The following is a 26,015-nucleotide window of genomic DNA, read 5'->3' as shown; positions in this document are numbered from 1 at the left end:
TGTGCATTATTAATCTATTTATATTGGGCCAACAAATGAGGGTTTTGACATTCATCTGTAAGACTTAAGAGAGAAATGACTGTGAGAAAGAAATTAAAATATTTTGGTGAGGATTATCTAAAACCAAAAAATAAAGGATCAACAGACAATTAAAGGGATGAGAAAGAAACTATCATTACAGAAAATTCTTTATTTGGTTTGAATTTTTTCAAAGAGTGTGTAGTTTTTTCTAGTTTCCCAGAAAAAAGACACACTCTTTGGTTGAATAGCTCACAACTCATTTCCACCACAGGTATTATTTCAACCCACTTTATCTGATAAAACCTCTACAGGAGTGAGTGCGTGTGTGTGCACGGACTTAACTGACTTGCTTGCCATATGTCTTTCTATTTGTTTTGTTGCAAGTTAAAACTTTATCACTTATCAGTGTGTGGACGTTGGTGACGTCACACACTGTAAATCCATCATAACTGAACACAACAGGATCTTGAGCAGGTCTTATCAGCCATAATAATTGAAAACACCTGTGTGTGGCTGCAGGGGCTTTAACCTATAATAATGCATTATATTATATTATATTATATTATATTATATTATATGTTATATTATATTTATGTTATATTATATTATGTTATATTATGTTATATTATATTATATTATATTATGTTATATTATATTATATTATGTTATGTTATATTATGTTATGTTATATTATATTATGTTATGTTATATTATATTATATTATGTTATATTATATTATATTATGTTATGTTATATTATGTTATATTATATTATGTTATATTATATTATATTATGTTATGTTATATTATATTATATTATGTTATATTATATTATATTATGTTATATTATATTATATTATATTATATTATATTATGTTATGTTATGTTATGTTTATATTATATTATATTATATTATATTATATTATATTATATTATATTATGTTATATTATATTATATTATGTTATATTATATTATATTATATTATACAAATAGAGAATATATTATGTAGACAAAGGAACTGGATAATAAAAGTAGAGGTACAGTACTTTAGTAAATGCACTCAGTCACTTTGCACCACTTTAAGGGATAAAGCTTAATTCGTTTTCTCAGCATAGACAGGTGAAATCGCGTATTCAGCATTCTTTGTCTCCGGCACGTCACTTCCCAGGGAAGTCCAAAACTTTTCCTTGTGTGCAGCAGGATCTAGTGGGAGGAGGCTCCTGTTTAAGGACTATCTGGTCTGTGCCAAGGCGGCAGGGCAGAGTTTGAACCGCAGTGGATCACAGTGATAATAGTTGACACCCATTTAAATCTGCCACAGAGAAGGAAGAGAAGCAAACAACTGGAGCGATGCGTAAAATCAAACCCTAACCGGACGGGTTGAGCTCCACACTGAGAGTTTGGAGGATGTGTGGGAGATGGCCTGAACTTTTCTTTTCCCAGAGTTAACATCAACCCTGCAGCTCACACAAACACATTTGGGTTGATTTCCAGTCCGGACTCACCTGCCTTTTGTTCAGTTTGGTGTTTTTCCTCTCGGGCCGGGGTCGTGGAGGAGATGAGTGCTCAGGATGGGACTGTGCCTCGGTACCGAAGTTACAGAGGAGGAGAAGAAGGCGAGGATCCACAGTGCCAAGATAGACAGAGACCTGTACGAGTACGCCAAGCGGGAGATGAATGTGGTTAAAATACTGCTACTAGGTGAGCCCTTAAACTCACCTAACAGAGGTGTCCCTAGGACTGTAGAGTGTGTGCACATGTACCACAACATATATGAATAGCACCTGAATCCCTATTTTCCATTGAATGACATGATCAAATGTTGAATTCACCATTCATTTTGGTTGTTACAGACTCACCAATCCACTGTTGAATCTAAACTATTGTAGATAGTCTGGTGACTAGTAGTCCTCTTGAATACCTATGTTGAATACACTTATTGTAAGTCGCTTTGGATAAAAGTGTCTGCCAAATGTAATGTAATGTAGATTCAATGATTAAACTTAATTACAGATAATAAATGCAAATTTCTTATGATTTATCTCTACTACATTTTAAATCAATCGGACCCAGTTTAACACCTATTTACAACCTCCTCCAGGTGCAGCAGAGAGCGGTAAAAGCACTTTGGTCAAACAGATGAAGATCATTCACAGTCATGGATTCACCAAGCAAGAGCTCACCAGCTTCAAGGTTGGAAACACAAACACACACACACAGACACATACATATAAACCTGATGAGACTGGTTCACCCTGCCTGATGTTTTTATTTGATCAGATAACAGTCTGTTTGCATACAGTTGGCTTGGTGTTATGTTTCCAGAAGAAGAGAGCTGGATAACAATCACACTTGTCTTATATCTTCTGAGGGGAAGTGGTACAAAACTGATGAATTCCTTTAAATGATCAATATGTCAATTGTTTTAGGGTTATCTTCATAGTTCAGTTTCAAGTAAGTACTTGACTCCAATAAGTGGGAGTCAAGAGGTCGGTTTATGCTGCGGGCACATTAATAAGAAGTCAAATCAGTGATGGAGATGAACAGGAGATGAGATCGAAAACAAGGCGACGCTTAGTTCCTGTGGGGGATATTTCTCACGATACATAGGGTCAGATCCAAGTTGGTATGCAGTGGTTTGGCTCGCATCTGCTTTTCCTTCTGTGTGTGTGTGTGTGTGTGTGTGTGTGTGTGTGTGTGTGTGTGTGTGTGTGTGTGTGTGTGTGTGTGTGTGTGTGTGTGTGTGTGTGTGTGTGTGTGTGTGGGTGTGAGCAACTGGAAGCCAGATTCCTCTGTTGTATTAGGGGTTGGGAGAATGGAAATGGTTCAACACACACACAGACATCAGCTTGTTTTTATTGAAGGCTTATCTTTTTTCCACATCCCCTTGCTTTAACCTCTTACTATATTTTTAACCTTCCTCTTTTCCCCCTCCCTTTCCCCTTTACTTCCACCTTTCCCCTCTTTTCTGCTTTCTCTCCTCCTTTCTGTCATGCATAAACATAATGAGTATGTGATGACAGAAAAGGCCGTTCTCTGTCTTCATCATGCTTCAGATACCCGCTCTTTAATAACAGACCCGTCACCGGAACAGACTGACAAGACAAACTTCAGAGATGAAGATGCTGGAGTTTGAACTCACCTCAATACAATTCACACAGCTGTTAAGTTGTTGATCATTTTATGTCCAAAACACTGTCAAACTTTGTTAAAACAATTTTTTGCAGTTGCTCATGGTCAGTATAATGCACTCACACACTCATATGACATATGAAGGTCCCAGTTGTTTGTACAGGCTGGGGTGATTGAATGCATTCCTAGATATTAAAGACGCCTCCAGCTCCCTCCCTGCACCCCTCTCTCCTCCTGCTGCCTCTCCTGTCTCATTACAGTCACCTTGTCTGCAGTTCACTCCTGTCAACACAAGCATCATGCTTTATTTTATTGGGCTGCGTTGCATAAAGAAACATAACCACGGAGGAACCCCATTTATGCTTTTATCAGCACTTTTTTGGTGCAGAATTAAATAAAATTACAAAAAGTAGGCATTTAATGTCCGTACGAATTCATTATCCATCAATGATTTGATCAGGTTTTTCCTAATTTAAATACAGATTTTGTTTTATAATGTCTTTTTTTTTTTTTTTTTTTACTTTATTTAGGCAAAGTTCTTGTACGTATTCAGACAACATAGAATATTTGACAACTGGCCTATTTTATTAAGTTAAATAAAGAGTTTCTGTAGAAAAACATGTTATTGCAAAAATATTTAAACAAGTATTTTTATAAAGTTTTAATATTGGTACCGAAACTCAGGTATGTTGCTACTAGTATCAAACAGGACCTAGAGACTGCAATTATTTCTTGCATCACTTAAATATAGCTACATCAAAAAGTATATAACGAAGAGAAAATCTATATGCGTGATGGTTTCTGTACCTCCAATATAATCAGTACACAAATACTTTTTACATGTTTAAGCATACACACGTGTGAACACGTGTCAAATACCAGTAGTCAAATCTCTTTTGTTGTCCATGCTGTCAGTTGGGTTTGCCTTTGTTCTCAGGTAACGCCCTTGCTTTGGAAAAATGACACACACTCACAAACCTGCCCTTCCCTTTCCTGACCATCCCAACACACACGATCCCCTACGCACGCACGCACGCACACGCACACACACACACACGCACACACATATGAGCTCATTGTTCTTTATCAAGCCTGTTGCATATTGTACCACATGTGTATTTGTTTTTATCTCTGACGCCCTACCTGCTATCATGAACAAGCGTCTTTGTGTCCACCAGTGCAGTGGTAAACATCTGGACCTTGTCTTGAACTGGACAGGTAATCCCTGCTCCACGCTATCTGTTCTATTATATTCCCCCTGAAGGCACAGTGAGAAAGCCCCCATCTCATTATTCCTCTGTCTGGTCTCTCTTTGGCCCTGCCAGACAGGTTTATATTGCATTAGGATCGTGACAGGCTCCTCTTTGTCTCATCCCTCCTTTATTTGCAGCCCAAGGCCGTGGTGTTGCTTTTACTCTGGATAGGCTGAAATTTTCCTTCATTCTCTTCCAACACACACAACTCTGTGTCAACAAAAGTGAGGCTCTTTGTGTGTGAGCGCGTGCATGTGTGTATGTGTGTAACATGTGCACATGTTAATGTGGCAATCATAACATTTCTGAACTGAATTTGTATTCTTTACCCTTGGATCTCTTTGTTGATTCAGGTGTTTGTTTCAGGGATAAGTTTCTAGGAAAATCCAATGAATCAGGGAGCTTTCTCGCCTAGAACGGCTGGGAGGTTCTGGTTTGGGGAATCAACAGCGCTTAAACCTACAAACACAAAGTCACGTTCTTAGTTATACATTGTTAGCAGAGCAGTCTTTGGTTAATGATTAATTATCAGGCCACCGTCAGTTCAGCCGCATTCTTCCTGGTTGTGCTTTTGTAGTAAATTGCTCCGACACAAGAAAACTGCTAATGGCTGTTAGTTTTCTGGGTTCAGGGAGCAGATCCAAACAGCAAGTTTGAACAATAGTTCAGTGTATCTGGATAGGTTTAGAGACTACGCTGCTGTAATGGGAGTTTTTATATCTCCTCAGTGTACCATAAACCCACAATGCTTTAAACTGTGGTGGTGAAGTGGTAGGAGTATGAATAGCCAGCAGGAAGCAAAGGTTAGAAAGGTGTGAGAGATTTTTTTCTATTGAACTTCCTTGTAAACTGAGGAACACACACACACACACACACACACACACACACACACACACACACACACACACACACACACACACACACACACACACACACACATACACATGGGTGAAAACACAGTGTCATTTTACACTATACTCTTCAAGAGAGGTGAAGCATAGTGTGATGGAGGTGATGGTGGATTCAGATTACCATACATCAACCGACCTGTGGCCCCAGGGTCTGTGTGTGTGTGTGTGTGTGTGTGTGTGTGTGTGTGTGTGTGTGTGTGTGTGTGTGTGTGTGTGTGTGTGTGTGTGCGTGTGCGTGTGTGTGTGCATGCGTTGGTCAGTGGAAAGAATGGCACCGTGTTTGTGTATTAGTTGTAATGCAGCCATCTGGCAGAAAGTATGTTTAGTTGCAACAGCCGGTACAAGCTGATTGTTCAGTGTACTTCACGTACGGTTAGTCACATAGAGAAAGACTCAATCTGCACACACAAAGTGTCTGATGTTGATGCCTCCTCCCATTGTGCCTCCCACCTCTACTGTCAACACAACACTAAAGTAAGTCTTTATTCAGAGAGGGAGGAACTTGGAAACAATTGATAAGTAGGACAAAGGTGGAGGGAGGGAGGGAAGGAAGGAAGAAGAATGAACCAACTGAAGGGGAGACGAGAGATACAGGGAGTAATTTAATCCATGGCACTTAAAGTCCAGGGGGTGGACAGATTTAGCAATATAATAAATCCAGTAAATGCTACCTTTGTAGTGCTAAAAAAGCTCAAATTAATAACTGATTAAATGCTAATTGTTGATTCAACTCATGGGTAAATCTTGTGGTTGTGTTGACACATTGAATGCATCCTTGAGATGTAATATGATGAGTGTATTTCCTTCCTTATAAAGCATTCAAAATGCTGATTTCTTAAATATTTTTAATCCTGCATTGTTTACTCACTAGCAGTTCACTGCCTTCGTTGGTGCATTGCTCTGTTTGTTGGCACGTTGTCGATCCCAGAATATGAATTGTGTTGCCCGTTATTAATGCATGCACATCCTCATAAACACTCATAAAAACTCTCAGCACTACGAGCTGTCAAAAACTCAACAGGGTAACTTAAAGATAATTTTTTAGGATTACAATTTGTTCAGTACATAAGCACTTCTATTGCAGACTAAAGTGTCGGACAGCCCAGATTACTCTTTACTGTGAACTACCTCAAGAATGGGTAGGTAAAGATTCAGGGCTTTTTGAGGCACCCAGCATCAAAAGTGTTTGGTTTTGTCTCATCAAGCTTGCTAGAGAACCAGTCAAGGTAGGAGAGAACCTGGTAACAGGGGGTCGAACTTTATCTTAAGATGGAACAACAACATCCACATTCAAATCTTAACAACAAGCCTAGATAACCCCACAGTGAAATTATACATTTAGCAAAAGTGTCATACAAGGCTCTAATGCCCCCTTCAATTCGTTCATTTGTAATGTAACATGTCATGAGGCCCAATTGAATATGTGTTCTGTGTAATTGCATTATTCCTTTAAGCCGCCACACTCACCCACACAGGTGCTTTCACTTATGCTTCCCGATTAGACCTCCTCTCATACCTACTGCCAGTTATTGACACCCTTTACTCCCATGTTAGTTTTATTGCACTTATTAAGACCGGTCAACTTTACTTGTTATCATTCCTCTGGTACCATAACATTTTGTGACATTGTGTACTTTTTAGCAGAGATCAAATCAGCAAGGGTAATTCAAAACACCTGTGTGGGTGTTCAGTCCTGATGAGCATGCCAGTTTCACTAAGGAACAGGTTTGAGAAGAACTAACTTTGCCTTTATTTTGTGTTGACAGTAGTTTTTAGAATCTTTGTTATTACAATTCATCCAAAGAGGATGAATTGTAATAACTGTGGCGATCCCCTGACTTTTCATCAAGCACCATCATTAGGTCATAATTATTACTGTCCATTACTTTGCTTCATTACCAGATATTTGCAAATGTTATGTCATTCCCATCAGCCTTGGCTGTACTTTATGTTTCTTGCTCATTAGCAAATGTGAGCATGCTAACTAATAGGTGAACCTGGTACACATAACACCTGTCAGCATGTTAGCATGGGCATTGTGAGCATGTAAGCATGCATGCACTGTTACACCTAAGTACAGCTTTTTGGAGCTGCTACCATAGCTGTAGACTCTTCATCCTGTTTGTATCTTACTTCTACTCAGCTGCACTTTTTATACTTGAAAGCCTCTCTTAGTCTTCCTCCATTGTTCTAAGTGACCTGTAACTACCAGAGCAGAGACCACTTCATGAACACATTTAGTAGCAAACCTCAAGACCGCCATCACCCCTTTATGATGTTTATGGTCATAAAACATAGAATCTGCAACGTAAAACATCCAGTGTTTATTGTTTGTAAGACTATGAGAATGTGCTAATATGATGTAACAAATCTAGTGTTATATGAAGTATCTGAGCAGATGACAGTGATGATGAGGCAGAGGGAGAGAAATGCACAAAGCAGCTTATTTCAGACACAAATCAATGCAGCGCTGTCAGCCAAGGTTGGAAAGAGACTAATATTCCCTGATGCCATGGTGTCCTCAGCCCGGCTCTCCTCGTAAGATAAAGCCCTGTCAACTCACTGAATTATCTCACCTCGCACATTTCACTTGGAGAGCAACACATCTCAATCTGGACACTGAAACACAAAGAGAGAGGAGTGACCAGACCGTGATAGAATCGTGATGGAATGTGAAGCTTATCTTTAGCTGGCAGGAGAGTGACGGAGAATATAACACACACACACACACACACACACACACACACACACACACACACACACACACACACACACACACACACACACACACACACACACACACACACACACACACACACTTCCCGACTCACTCTGCTCAGTTACCAAAGGCTCAAGGTTTCCAAGCACTAAAACAGAGTTATGAGTTTAATTTATGTGAGTTACATGGGACTCTCACTCTCTTACGCTCTCAATAGGACGTGAAAGCTGATCCATGGGGTGTCATAGATGGAAACAAACGCACACACAGACATACACACACTATGCCCTATATATATTACCACGTGTATATTTATCTAAAAATTCACATTGTGCTAATGTACACAGTAAAACAACCATACAAATATAAGCTAGAAAGGGTCATGTTGACCCTGGCACATAATCCCCCGTAACCTGCAATGTGTCATTTTTACTCTTCGGTTTTAAAACAGATTAAGCAAACAAGCTATAAAGTGTTGATTAGTGAGCCTAGGAGGTGCTAGGAGGCAGATTTTGTTACCTTTGGACAGAGTGTTCCAGTATTTATGCTATTTAATGTACACACCCTGAGAGTGATATCAATCTTCTCATCTCACTCTGCAAAAAAAGTGAATAAAAATATTCCTATAAATGTGGAACTAGTCCTGTAAGATTAAAAAGTTGAGTCGTCATTTGAATAGTTGTCCTTGTTAGTGATGCATTTTAGTTGTTTTCCCGTTGCCATGGCTGTTCATAAACTTAACCTGATCATTGGTCTTTGGCAGCCTGCAGTGCTGGATAACCTCCTGACCTCCATGAAGTTTGTCCTCCATGGCATGGGCGTCCTCCGGATCAACCTGGCGAACACCAGGAACAAGGTAGTCTGTCTGCATGTCTCTATGTCATACTGTCTCTCTGCATGTCCGGCATTTGTACCTACGTTTTGTGTTTTTAATCTCTATCAAACCTTTTCTCCAAATCCGTCTTTTCTCTATATTTCTCTTTTTCAACCCTTCTCCTCTTCTCTCCTTCACTGCACCAGATTTCCACTAGAGAGCAGCATCTCAGCACTGCATCCCTAGCTGCTGCATCTGGCACACACACACACACACACACACACACACACACACACACACACACACACACACACACACACACACACACACACACACACACACACACACACACACACACACACACACACACACAGCTACAGTTTACAGCAACAATTTGATTTTAACTTTATTGTCGAAGTTATCAGAACTCATACACTTTCCACCCACTCAGCACTTCTTGCCGGGAGATGATGACCAAAGTACTTCCTCTATTAAATGTCACCAGGGTGTGTATGTGTGTGTGTGTGTTTTCACATGTGTGTATCCATAAATTTGTCCATCTGTATCGATTACCAAGTATAGAGAGCCGTGACAGACTCCTGAGCTTTTCTGTCGTTTAGACTCACATCCTCTTTTCCATCTGCCCTCCACTCCTTCCTGACCAGCCGTCCATCCATCCATATATCTGTCTCCGTCTCCTCTTGCAGGTCCACGCCCATTCTGTCCTGTCGTGTGGGCGCTGTTTCGACGAAGAACAGGTGCTGTTTCCTTTCCTTAGCCACGCCCTGTCCTGTCTGTTGGCCGACCAGGGGGTGAGGGCGGCGGCGGCCCGGGGATACGAGTACGAGCTCAATGACTCGGCACTGTAGTGAGTACTCTGCTAGCACACACTCACGCTGTGCTGAGGAGATGCAGGGGTCTAATTAGCTGGACTTAGCCGCCGATGCTCGGCCGTGTGTTCACTGTCACTGGGAATCAGAGACTGGGGAGTGGAGAGGAAAGAGGGAGGGAGACAAACTCTAGTAAAGTGTTATTACATGTACCTTCCTGGGTATTATATACATCCATATAACATCTTTAAAATACTGACATAAGTTTGTTTTGCATTGGTTTTGGATGCAAAGCAATGCGGCACAAAAAAATGCTACAACACAGAGGTATAAATAATAAGATTACAGTGAATGTTTAAAAATGTGCATATTTAAGAAAAAGACAAATGAGTGCAGGCACAATAATGAAAGTAGAGAAGTGAGGACGAAGAAGAAAATAAGAAAGGAGAGAAGGGATGTCGTGTGTAAGACAGAGCTGGAGCCCACCAGGAGGCCGTCTGTTCTCATCCTCTACCCCAGCGAGAGGCCTCGGCTCTGGGGTTATCTACACCGACAGCCTCCCTCGTTCCCACTGAGAACCACCGAACATCACATCAGCCTCCACTTTCCTCAGGCATACACACACACACACACATGTTCATACTTCTATACTTGTGAGGACACTTATTGACAAAATACATTTTCCAGATCCTTACCCTAACTTTAAAGGAATATTCTTATTTTATGTAGTAAGGCAATAATTCCTATTGATAATAATAATAATACTAAGACGATTGAACAAACCCACATGACTTCAAAATGATCATTTGGAAGATCAAATGAAATAAAGTGATAAGGATCATCTGTCTCGGCTTGTTTACAACAGAGACTGTACTGTATGTGTTCAAGATAGACAATAGACTCTATATTATCTTAAATCTTTTTTGACCATTTGGAGACCACTGAAACATGACATTCACATATAAAACATTTTCTTATTGACACATCCAGCAAAATGATCTTTCATTTGGAGTCGTGTCTCTGTCCACCTAATGAATGCAAGTCCAATATTCACTCTTTTTTTAAGCTTATATTTGGTCTCTACCAACTCCTGATGGAAATATCTGTCTCTAGATAAATGTGCTAAATGCTCCACTATGTTCACCAGCTAGTCTCTAAATGTGTCTTTGTGATGTTTGATGCAGAGCAGATAGTGAACAGTGTGTTTTTATAGATTTTTTTTTTTCACTGAATAATTGAGGATTGGTCAAAATGTAGTCAAATGTAAAATGACCCCTTTCTCTAAAACTCAGAATGGTCCTCACAAAGACAGTACAAAAGAGAAACTTGTAGTGTGCAGCGTCCGGCAGGCAGTGTGTTTTTTAAGCAGCAGGATGTGTGTCCCTGTTCAAGAAACTGATGCAGGATGACTAGTTGAGAATGTCACAGTCAGTTTAGGTAGGTGGAGACGTGTGTGTGTGTGTGTGTGTGTGTGTGTGTGTGTGTGTGTGTGTGTGTGTGTGTGTGTGTGTGTGTGTGTGTGTGTGTGTGTGTGTGTGTGTGTGTGTGTGTGTGTGTGTGTGTGTGAAAAGTGTGTGAAAAGATCACATCTCACTGAGCGCACACATGATACAGTTGATTTTCACTATAGCTGTTTTAATAGCTAATCTGTGTTTAAAGCTTAGCCTCCGTGTGTTATTATGGTAAACCACAGTGTGAATATTCATGGTGATCAGCCGCTGCGCCCCCTGGGCCTGCAGCGTTATCACTGCACGCTCTACCCGCCACCTGGAAGCTGATGGCCACAACACACACACACACACACACACACACACACACACACACACACAATGTATGAGACACCCGCAATTGATACCTGATTCTCTTTTGATCTCAAGTTTGTCTGCAGGTTATTAAGTTCTCCCTCTTTCTTTTCCCCCTTGTTTCTCCTCTGTCTCTCACCTTTCTCTCTCTGTCTCTCTTCCTCGTTTTGCAGTTTCTTTGAGAACCTGACCCGCATCACGTCTCCAGATTACGTGCCCACAGAGACAGACGTTCTGCGAGTACGACTGAGGACTACAGGCGTGATAGAGACCCAGTTCAAAGTCAACCGTCTCATTTTCAGGTAGACTCCAATCACTCTTTATATTTAAGACTTAATACTGCAGGATAAGAGTGCCTATATAACCAGTGACTCAGTCAGGACTGAACTTGACTTCTCGCCTGTCGTACAAACTAACTTCACTTCTTTAGCTGTGAAACGCTTATCTCCGTCTACAGCCATGTGATAGGCCCAAGATTCGAGATGGAGATGGGTGGCTTCATTCAATACGTCAATATGACACCTCTCGTTCAGCTTTCCATCTACTGACCACACACACACACACACACACATTCAAAAGCATGAGTGCCTAGGTCTTATCAGTGATAAGCAGAGGGCAGGTATCTGAGCCCCTGAAGCTGATGTCAGATGACTCATAGTACCAACGGCTTTATCATCCTCCAATGGCTGAACTCATTTCCTGAAGCTGCTGATGGTTATGACAGTACGATGGATATTAATGAACTTGATTTCTCAACAAACCAGCGTCAAAGAAAAAGCTCACACTAAAGCTACAATCTGAAGAAGCTGCTGATGTTGTTATAGCCTCTATTTGTTGTTTAGAATATTTGTTTTCATGTTTTATCATCACAACTTAAATGAATAAATGAAACAAATCCAGCATAAAACTGAAAAGGGCTACATTTTTTGATGGAAATGTTGTTAGTTCTGCATGTGTTTGATCATAAAACAGATTATTGGACAAATTGACACTGAAAATTTGTGATCCGTACAAATGGAAATCAAGAGGTCGGCTTTTAGTTTGTTGCCTCATAGCGGCAGCATGAAGCATTGTGGGTGATTTTCCGGAGTTTGGTTTTATTGAAAGACTAATGGTCTATGTTAGAGGGTTAACAATGATACATTCAGCACCATACACATTTTATTGTGTGTGTGTCACTTGAAGATAATCAGATTATTTTCCTCTCCTTTCTTAGTAATGTCTACCTGAGGAGCGCCTCTTCTCCACCACAATAACAACCTGTCCTCAACAATGCTCGACATCACATCTTATAGGGAATTAAAATGATAAAACACATTACCTCAGCTTTTCATAAGATCTCTGTTTAGCATATAAACATTGTTGAGCAAGTCAGTTTGTAAGAAGATGACTTCAGTCAGGGGTGTTTGTGTCAAATCTAAAGGCTTCTTTTACGTCTCTGGATGCCACTGACTAATGCCATTTGACTGGATTTGACAGTATTTCACATCAGGAAAAGTTTCACCAACAAACAAACAAACGCTTTGATGATAACCAAATCTGTTCTGCTGCACAGATTTTTCCTTGCAGTCTTGCTGTTTGCGTCACTGCAGAGTCACTCAGAGTCACTCAGAGGCTTGTTGTTTTTTGCTTTTTAATAATTTGTGTACGTGTTTGGTTTCACTGTGAAAGATTGTGGTGATGACGTCACCACAAGATGACAGTGTCAGACCTGGGAGGGGGGGAGCAGGGCCCAGGTGGTGCTGCGGGACAGAGCGCAGCCTCCCCCATCCACACACCCTCACACAAACCCTGTCCCTTATCTGCCTGAATTCTTGAGTAGATAAATAATTGGGTTAAGTTAATTGACACACAGCGCCATGAGATAGAGTGTGTGTGTGTGTTTGCTTGTGTGTGTTTGTGTGTGTGTAGGTTCGTGCCTGTGACTTGGAGAGATCAAGCCCTTGGGGTTGATGAAGAGCTTAGCATAAGTCAATGTAATTATTTAAAACTTAGAAACAAAAGGGATATTAAAGGGATTTGCAGAAGTAGATGGGTTGTGTTTGGTTGAGTTTTTCCGTTTAGACATAGACAGTTTGTAGTTTTACTCACTAATGAGTTAACAAATTAATTCCTTAATAATAAGTAGAGACAGTGGAGTTTTATTCATTTCCTCTTTATTTTGTCAGGCAGTCTCATTGAGATTAAGATCTCATTTCCACGAGAGATCTGAGAATAAGAAACATTCACAAGAACACAAACGGCAAAACAAGGAACTAAAAGCAGTTAATAAAATTAGAAGAGATGTGAGGGAGTTTGGAAGCTTCAACAGTAGAGCATTATAAATATAATTAAAAAATAACTTCGGTAAGGATGTCGATCCAACCATTTCATACGGAGATCAATTATTAATCTGAAATCTGTCTTAAGTGATAAAACATATGCACTAGGATACACAGGGTTTAACAGCTGAGGTGCTGAAAGGGCTTAATGATAATACAGAATATCTTTATAGTCAAAGACTGACATGAAGGTTGACTGAGCAATATGACAAACATCCTGTCATTCTATACAAGAAGCCTGGTTTGATTTTTTTTACTTTTGAGTCAAATGTTGAATATGAATCTTGAATGACAGTCTGCTCTTGAGCCAAATTCCTATTTGTATGACTCAGCAATATTTGTAAAGTCTCTGTTCTTAAACTATGAATTTTCAACATTAGAATAACATCAGTGTCAGTTCATAAAAGGTTTAGGAGAGTAGCCTGGTCTCATTTTGTAAATATTGAGGCTGCACTTGTAGCTAACACAATGTGAAACTGCCTATCACAGTTCAATGACTGTATACCGCTTGTTGGATGATACTTGAGGTTTCTCATCTCAGCCAGCATCTGCGCCCTATTTTATATTTAAGAATTGTTTTATGGTGAAATGTACTGTGTTCAACAGTTCTCGGTCCTTCAGTATTGGTGCAGGTTGTGTTGCTCTGCTGAATCCGAGCAATTCAAGTCATGAATGAATGTAAAAGATGCAGACCTTTGAATTTGAGTGGATATATATATATATATATATATATATATCTTATATATATATCTTATGCAAATTTCCCCGCTGCGGGACTAATAAAGGATTATCTTATCTTATCTTATCTTATAACAACATTCCAAGATTGATTCTGCCCAGGGACCTTTTGGCAATGTGCATCATGTCCGCTGATGTAAAATGTGTCTAAAGCCAAACACACAATTAAATATAAATAGAGAATAGAGTTTTCAATAAAAAACAATAGTATTGTGAAATGAACATTGACATGGGTTCATCCATTCCTCTTTGTTCTATAACTTGTGCCAAATAACACAGTTTTTCTCTTCCAGGAAACATCTTGGAAGTAAATAGAAAAGGAGGCACCTGTGAAATGGAGCCTACAATTCAATGAAACTCAAATGAGTTTTGAAGGGGTTTAAAGAAACTATGAGGAAGGAGTATTTTTTCAAACAATAAAATAGTCTTGTTTGCTGCGCCTCACATTCACTGGAAACCATAAGTACGGTGAGAAATCTGTTATGTAGAAGTAAACTAGAAATAAATTAGGCCATCAAATTAGATAATAGAACATTAACTTATTTTTTTTCTGTGGAACTTAATACTCTGAATAATGTATGTGACCAAATGTTCATGATTTGCATAATTCACATTAAATACCATCCAAAGGAACTTAATGATCCCACACAGTACGATAGAGGGATATCAGTCGTCTGCCCTAATCCTGCTCCCTCACCTGTGTTTGGATCTCGCATATGAGAGTGGTGTCAATCTTCTCATCTGAATTTGGCAAAGAGGATACATATGTGTATTTCCCAAAAAGTCTAATTATTCTTGTAGGATGGCACACTGTGGATGTAACACAGGAGGATGTGTGCATAATGTTTTGGAACTCTTCTGTATCTCCTCTTCTTTTCATCTTTGTTGCTACATGTGCTTTGTGCACGTTCACTGCGTGGGACGGCAAAGTAGACAATCTGTAAAATATATGAATAAGTGGGTCTGACTGATCACCACTTATCATCCTCTGTTGGAAAAACGGCAATTTAAAGCACATGTTCTCAGGAGTTGAGGCTCATGTTACGTATTATATAAGAAATAGATTTCAGTTTTGATTGTATGAATTATTAGAGAAAAAGGAACCAATGCAGTTTTGTACACACAGACAAAAGTCTTACACCCTGAATCATCAATACATTAAAGACACTCCGGGTCTCATTAACCTGTTATTTAAACACTGCGCAATGGATGACATCAAGCCATCATCTTCCATGTGTGTGTCCACGCAAATGAGAAATGTGTGCGTGTGTATGTGTGTGTGTGCGTGTGTATGTGTGTGTGCGTGTGTATGTGTGTGGCAGAGCATAAAGTCTGACAAAGTTACACCCAGACACAGCCTAGTTTGCATACAGACGTCCTGTTTGGCCTTTAACCCCTCAGTGTAATAACGATCTGGGTCTTTTCCTGCATCGTTAACATGAACTGCTCAGATAATTGCCATTACAACACTGCAGATGAGGGTGAACATTATGGTGCAAGAAGGGCCAGTGTGGAGAGAGTAAAGGAGGAGAGGAAGATGTGAGCTGAAGAAAAGTAGTGACAAATAAAGAACGTTATACGTTATATGTCTGCTCTCTATACAGTTAGTTTAATCAGTTTTCATCTAGAGAATTATATAAATAATAGACAGTATGTCTAGACGGACAAATGTAAACACCCCTTTAGTAAATGTAATTTTTGTGCAGTTGTAGGAAAATTATGCTTTCATGGCAATTAACCTTTTTAAAGTCCCTCACCCTTGGCATGCTGGGAGGCTTTCCTCTGGCTGTCTGGAGATTAAGATCAGATGAGGAGCTTGTAGATGCTTGTGACTCCCATGGTAAAGAGTCTGGACCAAGGGTTACACTACATTGTTTGCCTCTTCCACGGTGGCAATACGTGACTCTGTACGTTGTAGAATACACTGTATAAGGCGGAGTGAATGTAATATTACTTAAAGTGTTTTGGTATGAGTGCATAGACTCATACCAAAACACTTTAAATAATATGATACAAGCTGTATAAAGATCTCGAAAATCTGATTCATGTTGTAAAAAACTGATCTATAAAAGTTAGAACAACTGGCACTTCGAGTTTGTTCTATTACTCCTTTTTACCTTTTTTATTTTCTACATCTCTCCCATTTACTCCAGTCACCTCTTAGCAGCAAATTAGACAAAACAATCTTAATGCAAGTTCCACTCACAAGCTTTTTCTGGAGCTTTGAAGTACATCTTTCCTGGATTTTATACGAACCTTTGCACCTGCTTCATGATGTTAGTTAAAGGAAGATATAAAAGGAGGACTTGGAATAGTGATATATGGAAATAAATGTTGAACACAACTAAGCAAGCTAAAGCTTTTATTGTGAGCATGAATAGTCCTCAGTCCTCAGTCCAAGTCATGTGACACACATCTGTCTTCCTCTGTCTGTATTAATGGATTTACTCTATATTTTGTCAGTTGCTCAGTTTTAAAAACGTTCTGTCCTATCTGGCTCGTTTGAAGGCTGGTTACTGGAAGCAGGAGTCAGGACTTGACTGAATCATATATGAAAGCCAACATCATGAGGGGATTGTGGTGTTGTTGAGTGTGTGTGACGTTGTGTACATGTGCTTGTGAGTATGTTTGTGTAATGAAGCATCAGCTTCACTGACATGTTCTTTGTTGCACATCATTTTCCACGGAAAATTTCCATTGGGAATCTTACCTCATCTTTACTTTGCACCCCCTCCGCTGTTGTTTCCCTCTTTGCGCGTCTGTGTTTCCACATGTTCATTTCCCCTCTCAATAAAGAGCTGCATTAACTCGATGGATGCTCATATGGAAGGTGGGTGATGGCACATCTGGTTTTGAAAATGGGTGAAGTGGGACAAACTGATATATGTGTGTCTCTCTTTGTGTTTCTGTGCTGTTATTTCTGTTGTGTTTGTCTCTCTCGTCCTTTTGGAGAACAATGACCTTTACGCTTCTTTTGCTGCCGTGTTGTGATTGTCTTCGGGAAAAGTGTTGTGATTGTCTTGGTGAAAATTGAAAAAGGAGGGAGCCCGTTCTGCAGAGACGTGCGACACATCTTCTCTTTGTGTGAGAGAGAGCGCACACGTGTGTGTGTGTGTGTGTAAATCACATATTTTAGGAATATCTGACCTTATCCAAAACCAATACAATCTGTCATTGATTAGAGCCGCCCCTTAGAGATACAGTAGGCTGCACTATCAGTATGGAAGGTCATGAACACACTGAAAGCACAGCCTTACACTTCTCTACTGGAAATTGAATCCTGATAAAGGACATGTCAGTCACAATGAGATTTCATGTCACATACTGGCACACACACACACACACACACACACACACACACACACACACACACACACACACACACACACACACACACACACACACACATGCACGTATATGACTTAAATACAGTGCTTCCTTCACTGTCTGATGAACGATAAAAAGATAAATAAGTAGACGTTCTCCCACTTATTAGTAAAATACCACACAGGGGATGATGTGTTTTACAATATTAATGATGGATCAATAATGTGATGTTCTTGCCCCGAAAATAAGACAGAAAATAAACTGTTGTTTTGTTATCAGAGTAGCAAAGGAGGCCAGATATTGTCATATTTAAGAGCGTATGGACAAAATGACTTCTCTGTGGTGTGAGAGTCATTGCTGTGTTTCTGTGTGTGTTTACGCTCTTGAATGTCCCTGATTGGAGTGTGTCACCCGGCTAAATCGATTGCTCCTGGGCCCAGGATCACAGTGTGGCTCCCTCTGCACATGTCACACCTTTCTCTACATCTTTAGTAGTAGTTTTTCATTAGTTTATCCAATTAATAATTCAAGTTCTTTTGGCATTGCATGTCCGTCTCCCGCTTGTATCATGGGCCTGTTGGCAGTGTTTGCGGCAATAAGCCCTGCCTCAAAGCCGACATTTTGACTTGTCACAGTAGGAAAAGCACAGGTTTAGTTAATTGCATTAAAGATGGCTCTGTTTTATTAAAGTAATAAGTCATATCAGTGAGCCAGCGTGCAAAGGTCATGGCCCTGAATGTTGCACACCTGAATATGATGCAGCCATCTTCATGGTTATTAATTACACCTGTGTTTTTTTTCTGCAATGACATTTCAAAATGTCTCTTGTGACTGTTAGAGGCAAACATTTAAAGGCACCACACACCCACACAGTGGCTTTCAGTTTCTTATGCCGATTAGACTCAGCTCAAGTTGATGTTGGGCAGAGATGTGCTGAAAATTGCATGTGGCCATGAAACTCTGCATACTAAAAATAATACTAGAGTTGTAAGTTCAATGTTTTCTATGTAGAGCACTGTATTTAGAGCCCAAATTCTAAGTGTGAAATTTCTAAACTATACAATGCTATATAACGAACAGTTCCACAATGCATTGTTGCATTGGGTAAATGCGTCTCTGCAGCTGAAAGATGATTGATTTGAAGCGTCCAAAAATCTCAGGTTACAGCTCTCTAAAGAGTTAACTGCTATAAACTATAGAATGTTTGTTAATGATAAGTGTTTGGGACACAGCAGAGAAGTGACGGAGATGAAACGCACCAACACAGTCCTGAGAGGAGCTCTAATCAGTGAAATAACTTCAAACACCAAAGTGGGTGGACCACAGGTTTGACAATCAGACTGATGAAGTGTGTGGTGCATTTGTTGTGCAGCCCGTTCAATATGCACAATGTACACCTTTAACTTAAAATAAGAGATCAAGATTTTTCTCACTGTTTAACAGGTTTGCTTATCCTAGAACTTGTGTGACACAAATTGTAGCCCTTCGCCTCATACCTGACTATAGCATTTCACACAATAAGCAGTTTACACATTCTGTATATATGCAAACCTCTTGTCAAATACAGGGGCCTGGCTAATTACTTTATTAAGTTACAATCTCAGTACAAAGTTAAATGTTCAATGTTGCTCAATTTGCATGACCTAACCTGAATGTTCACCTGAAAGTATTCCTCTAATTTATCTTGGGGGTAAAGTCAACAGCTGTTAAAGCTGCTATTAACAGAGGATTCAATTATAATGGGATGATTTAGCTTCTTTCAGCTCATTGTTTTGGTTTACAACCCACAACTTTACTGTTTTGGTCCGCTTACTGTTTCCAGCATCAACAGGCAGCTGATTTCAACATAAAAGCTCATCCTGACATATTTAGCAACTAACTGGTGAACATTCAGCATGTAGCAACTAAAGAGACGTGGCTAAAATACAGTGAATGTTGGACTTACATTCAACAGGTTGTCAGATACATAGCTCCAAATCAATGCTAATGTTGCTGCTCATCTGCCAGATGTGTAAATAGTCAACTATTTGCTAACATGGTCACAGTATTTCAATGTTGTTATTACAGCATGTTTCAAGTATTTTAATTTCTCTCTTCAGAGAAATCTTAAGCTGCACCTTGAATTCCCCCTCTTCAGCTCAATTCCTCATTCGTCTTGACTTTTTTCAAACTTTTTGTCCCCTCTGTGTTCAGGATGTACGACGTTGGAGGCCAGAGAACTGAGCGGAGAAAGTGGATTAGTTGTTTCGAGGATGTCAGGGCAGTGCTGTTCGTGGTGGCACTCAGCGGTTACGACATGACCCTGGTAGAAGACCCTTCTGTGGTACAGAATGCACTCAATCCATCCCTCACAAATATTCATGCTCTCCAGACCAAGCAACTAGAGAGCACTTGTTAAATCTCACCCAATCAGATTATATCCTGTACAAATAGACCAAGTTTAAAAAATGTCTGCTCCTCTGCAGCTATCTGATGGTGTTATTGTCTTCTCTCTGCAGAATCGTCTTCAGGAGAGCATGAAGCTCTTCTCCTCCATCTGCAACAACGTTTTCTTCCGCAGCACATCCATGGTGAGGAATTCATCAGTCACTGACAGCCTTTAGATTATGATCAGGGCAACCTAAGAGTGACTTTTCCCTCTCAGATTTTTATTTGATTTCTTTGTAGGTAGGACTAGAGTGGGGAACATTATTAGCAGGGCAAAGGACCTGAACAAATCAGGTTACCAATACCTCAACCAGCATAGATGCCTGGCCAATCCCAGCGCTTGAATACTGCACAGGGCGGGTCTTTCCAAGATGGACAGTGGGATTCATAATAAAGCGTTAATCTTCCTTGATGTGTGTTTAATATTAGCATGCTATCCCACTCAACTAGTATCATGACAATGGTTAACCTGCTAAACATCATCCTTTTAGCAATGTCATCGTGAGTATGTTGATGTTAGCATTGGACTCAAAGCAACACTGCATAAGTACAGACTCACAGAGCTGCTAACATGCCTGACTCTTTGTCTTGTGTGTGCCTTATTGACTGTGTTGGCCCATTCATTAAATCTTTATATACAGTGTATGTGTTGGCCCCTCAAACTTAACTCATGTTGTTAGCCACCGCTCTAAGTGGTCACGAGATAATTGTAGAGGGTTACAATATAATTGACAGTATAGAAAAATAATCTTAAAGGCCTTTTGACCTGTCTATTTCACCTTTGATTCTAGTCTAGAAAATAAGTTTCTAAGTGGAAACTTCTATTGTAGTTGAATTATCCACCACTCCTCCAGACTGGCAAATAGCTACAGCTATATTTAAAAGTAACAAGACAAAAAGGGGTCCAGATGAAGAGGGTGGGAACCGCAATTCAGTTTGACAGTTCAGTTTGTGGACAGAAAACACGGAGGTGACACAAGCAAACTGTTTTTGTTGCTCGCCATTTGTTCTATGACACCATGAGACAAGAATAACACTAATGCGTTTGATAAATGCTGTTTCCACACACACACACACACACACACACACACACACACACACACACACACACACACACACACACACACACACACACACACACACACACACACACACACACACACACACACACAGAGGGCCCAGCCCCGTCCCTTTGTCTCTGAGTCCTCCGTCACTCGTAATTAAACAGCGAGTTGTAATTAGGGTGAGCTTCGGTGGGGCGACATTTTCCCCTCTCTGTGTTTTTCCATTCTCCTTTCCGGTAAATGATAACATTAAAACAAGCGTGTAACGAGCTTGTTCAATTTATTCCACTTACCTCTCATTTAATGCCCACTTAAAAGACAAGTCAGTGCAAGTTGAAGCGAGTGTCTTTTGCTGTTGACTCTGCCGTGTTTTCTGCAACTTTTCCAGCAGCCTGTCACCGTGATCACTATTTTTTAACACTTGTGTCGGGCCTTTATAGAAAGAAAACTCCAATCTCTGTCCAACAAAGGAACTCGAATTCAGTTTTGGTATACGGAGATTGTGAGGATTAGTGATTTACGTTTGGCACATTTGTCACAGGCATAGAAAATTTACAGAGATGTTAACAAGAAAGTTGAAGTGTTACACCAAAGTATCTCTTTCAGTAATTTTTTGATACAACCATAAAGATTTTTTTATTTAAGGCTTCATTAGAGACAAATGGGCAATTAAATGTGTGTGTGACGTGTTTATGTGCAGGGTTGTGTGTGGGCCTGCACGTTAACACGGCTAACAGGCTCATTAAACCAAAGTGTTTAATGATACCTTTTTAACGTGGGAGTGAAATTTGTAACCTCCACCTCAATTAACTCTTCACTGTGGCTGGTCAGGGATGATTACACACCCAGGTGATGCTCCGTATCCTGTTCATTGAAAATCTTTTGTCATCTGTGTTTTTGCGTTCAAAGGGGCCGGAAAAGACAACACTTGGTCCTAGTTTTAATTGGTTGACTACAAAGCCAAAAGTACCCGTGAGATGTGGCGGCAGAGGAGTACGAGTCGAGTTTAGAGGCTTTGAAACAAAACTGTAGAGTCCAAGAGATTTATGAAGTAGTAGCTGTGAGTGATTGATTGCACACTGATGAGTAGAGGGAGTTCATTGATCCGTCATCATCACCCCATGCTGGAATCAACACAGCTATTCATTTTCACATTTTAGGTAAATATCTGTAAAGTGAAAATAGATGTGACTGCAAAACATTTTTTATTGGTTTTATAGGTCATTTGGTTATTGCGTAACTAAAGGTGGGAGTTTTAAAATCAACCTTTTTCTTCTCTCAATATCTTCCGGATTGATTTTCCTTTTACACTGGAGACAAAGCCGTTGACTTGTGATGAGAATCTCGTTCTCTCAGCTGATTGTTTTTTGTTTGTGTGTGTTTTTATTGCAGATTTTATTCATGAACAAGATAGACCTTTTTCAAGACAAGATTTTACACTCTGGGCGACATCTGCGTTTATCCCTGCCACAGTTTAAAGGTAGGACTGATGTAAATGTTATTATTATTATGTTCTGCTCATACAAGTGTCCACATGGACGTATAATAGGACACCAAAACATACAGCTGCAGGGGTGAAACAAGTGTTAGACATGAACACAACTAGTTACATATACAATAATACTCGGTGGCCACTTTATTAGGCACACTTGGGAAATCTAATGTAATCCAATACAACAGCACGGCCACATGTTCTACATTTACTGTGTTTATTGTTTGAATTTTGTTCATGTTTATTGTTGAGGTTGAAGTCTGAAGTGGTGTTGTACTGGACTGCTTTATATTGAGAGGTGATTCTAATGATTTGCCCACATAATGTACAGACATGATGGAGGAAGAATATTAGACAAACGCAATATAATGCAGTTTACACCAACACCAACACTAGCTACAACCTTAGTAATAAACATATAATTGAATTAAAACCTCTCAGCTGACCTGTTGTATTGGATTATATTGAAATGTATAGGTGTACCTAATAAAGTGGACAGAGGGTGTTTATTGCAAAACAAAGAGCATTTTCTTTTTGCAACAAAAAAAAGGTTCCCTTCTTATACATAATCATCAGAAAAGGACATCTTACTCAAAAGTGAAGCCCTTAAATCATCATATACATCGTACAATGAACAATAATTGATATCATTTCTTTCCTGTTCTTGTTTTTCACGAGACAATATGTCTGAGTGTCATCAATAAAAAACAATATAATTCACCTCACTAATCTAGAGATATCCATCCCAAATGGCCCAGTAAATAATGTCCCTGCTTATAAGATCTTGGAATTCTGTTAAGCTAAAATGTCTTGAATTTGAAAAATAATTTAATTTCAGCCATTAAAACCTAAGTACATTAAAAGGAAAGACCAACATTCACAGTTTAGGGGCTTTTAAACACAAAGAAGGACTGTATCCGTATGTTTTTATTTTTTTTATTTTTGTGTCCGCTCTGCTCAGCAGTTTGCTTCCCACGTCTCAGTGGGATCAACAGGGGCTGTGTCCTCTCTGCTCTCATGCAAATGTCAATATAAATGCTAAAACTCTTGGGATTGGGGTCAGCCAGCAGAGCCAGCGTCCATTTCACACTGACCTCAGGTCTGATGACCAGTCTAATACAGTTGCTCACAAACGTTTTCGTCTGGTTTCCCTCACAGCCCTTTCAAATGAGAACATATACACCTTCACCAACACCAGCCTGTCATGTTCTTAATGTGTTCATTAGCCAAGAATGTGTTCAAAAGCCAAGAATACATAAAAAGTTAGGAAGATTTAAACAAAATCATCCAACAACCCCTCAGATTCATCCTGAGACGCTTCGGAGGGCCCGACCCCGAGGTTGGGAACCCCTGGAATAAACAATTTACCTGTATCTCAGTAGATAAAGTAACTCCTCCCGGACCAGCTAAAACAGTAAAATGCTACTCAAATGTTGTTATATCAATAAAAATAACCTAATAATGTCATATATGTTCATATATTAGTCATTTTACTGGAGAACAAGTTGCTTTACTTTGATACTGATAAGTGCATTTTACTGATAATAATACTTTGATGTTAGTAGAGGATCTGAATACTTCTTCCATCACTGTTGTCTTAATGAACTCTCAGTCGTATCACTTGGTGTTCAGGTGTGACAGCTGATGGTTGGTGTGATGCCTGTCCTCCTCTCCCAGTCGTAGCTGGTAGTTTATTGGTTATTGATGTGTTGTTTTTTTTCTTCCGAAACACAAATATGTAAATCATAATTAATGTTTTGTCAAGTTACGTACAAGCACAGCTGGTTGACATCCACACTTTTTTCACACTTTCTGAGGAAAGGAGCCAGATGTTTCACCCCTCCTCATCTCTCCTCCAGGTGCAGACTGCGATGTGGACTCGTCAGCCCGCTTCATCGCCGCCACCTTCGTCTCGCTCAACGCCACTCCCAGCAAACTCATCTACCACCACTTCACCACGGCAACCGACACCTCCAACATCCAGGTTGTCTTCCAGGTGGTCATGGACACGATAATCAAAGAGAATCTGGAGGCCGTGTCGCTACTGTGATTGCCAGCGGAGGTCTGACACTTCACTGGACAGTCAGTGCTGGATGTCTCGTTTTAAAAGACACAAAGACACGAAGCTCCAGACAGTTTTCTCTCTGCAGGTGCAGCCTGGGAAATCTGACCCTCTTCACCACTGTTGCATTTCATCCTCTGTGATGCTTGTGACTTTGGGTTGAGTCCTAAAACATTGACTTTTGAAACCTTGTGCTGAGAAATGGGCATTCATTTTTTTACTTACAAAATCAGACCATGAATGGTGAAGTTACTTTTATGAGGACTTGTTAGATGTGTGTGTGTGTGTGCGTGTGTGTGCGTGTGTGTGGGCGGGCGGGCGCCGGACAGAGAGGGGCGAGATTTACTGTTTGTCCGTTACTTCCTCTGTGCAGGGTTCACTCATGCATACCATGGTGTGTTTGCCGCTCATCCATCACTGTGTCTGTGCACATCCTGTGCGTCACACCCCCCTAATGAGGCGGTGATCACTTTAAAAGCCCCCCAGTTTGTGTTTACTTGTCCTCTCACACTCCATTCTTTGTAATCTGTGCCTCCACTCGCTCCCCTGACTCTCGCCAGTCAGCGATGATTCTGGGTTTCATGTCGATGACTGTGTTCCGTTATCTGACACACTCACAAACCCTGATTTTGTCAACCAGGATGATGCTTCCTATATGTTTGTGTGGCATTAACTCTGCAGGGGTCTGCCTGTCTTGAAGGCTCCCCTGAGCAACTGACTATGCTATCACACACCAGCCTCGCTCTGACTCCAGCAATAACCAAGATATGGTAATGACTGATACGCTCTGATATAAATAATGAAGATGAAAGAAAGGAAAAGAACACCCAAAGTGCCTTATGATGAAGTGGTTTTGCTGTCGTGTAATTTAAATGCTTCATGTGTGTATGAAATTAACAAATATGTTCCCTGCTCTCGTTTTTTCTCCTTTCAGAATAATTATTTGTATCTCTTTAACTCTGATCGGCCGTGCTCTCAGACTTATATTTTGTGGTCTGTGCTGTGTATTGAACTGAAACTGCAATACAAAATAAATGTGATAGGCTTACGACCTTATTTTCACATATTTCTGTTTTCTTTAAAGACCTTGTAAATTGATGGA

The 26,015-nt window shown here is 40.0% G+C and overlaps 1 protein-coding gene across 1 annotated transcript; it reads left to right on the top strand.

The window, feature by feature from the left end:
• Window positions 1-1,271: 1,271 nt before the first annotated feature.
• gnav1 (guanine nucleotide binding protein (G protein) alpha v1) lies at window positions 1,272-26,015 on the top strand. Its single transcript, XM_054605243.1, has 9 exons — window positions 1,272-1,722; window positions 2,123-2,214; window positions 8,800-8,892; window positions 9,558-9,718; window positions 11,656-11,784; window positions 20,062-20,191; window positions 20,367-20,438; window positions 22,752-22,839; window positions 24,711-26,015. Exons 1-9 carry the CDS (start codon window positions 1,593-1,595, stop codon window positions 24,899-24,901), a joined length of 1,086 nt encoding a protein of 361 aa, XP_054461218.1. The 5' UTR covers window positions 1,272-1,592; the 3' UTR covers window positions 24,902-26,015.

The sequence above is a fragment of the Anoplopoma fimbria genome, chromosome 9, assembly GCF_027596085.1.
Source record: "Anoplopoma fimbria isolate UVic2021 breed Golden Eagle Sablefish chromosome 9, Afim_UVic_2022, whole genome shotgun sequence".
Classification (NCBI taxonomy): Eukaryota; Metazoa; Chordata; class Actinopteri; order Perciformes; family Anoplopomatidae; genus Anoplopoma; species Anoplopoma fimbria.
Note: the sequence above shows the minus strand (reverse complement) of the source record. Positions and strands in the feature narration are given on the sequence as shown.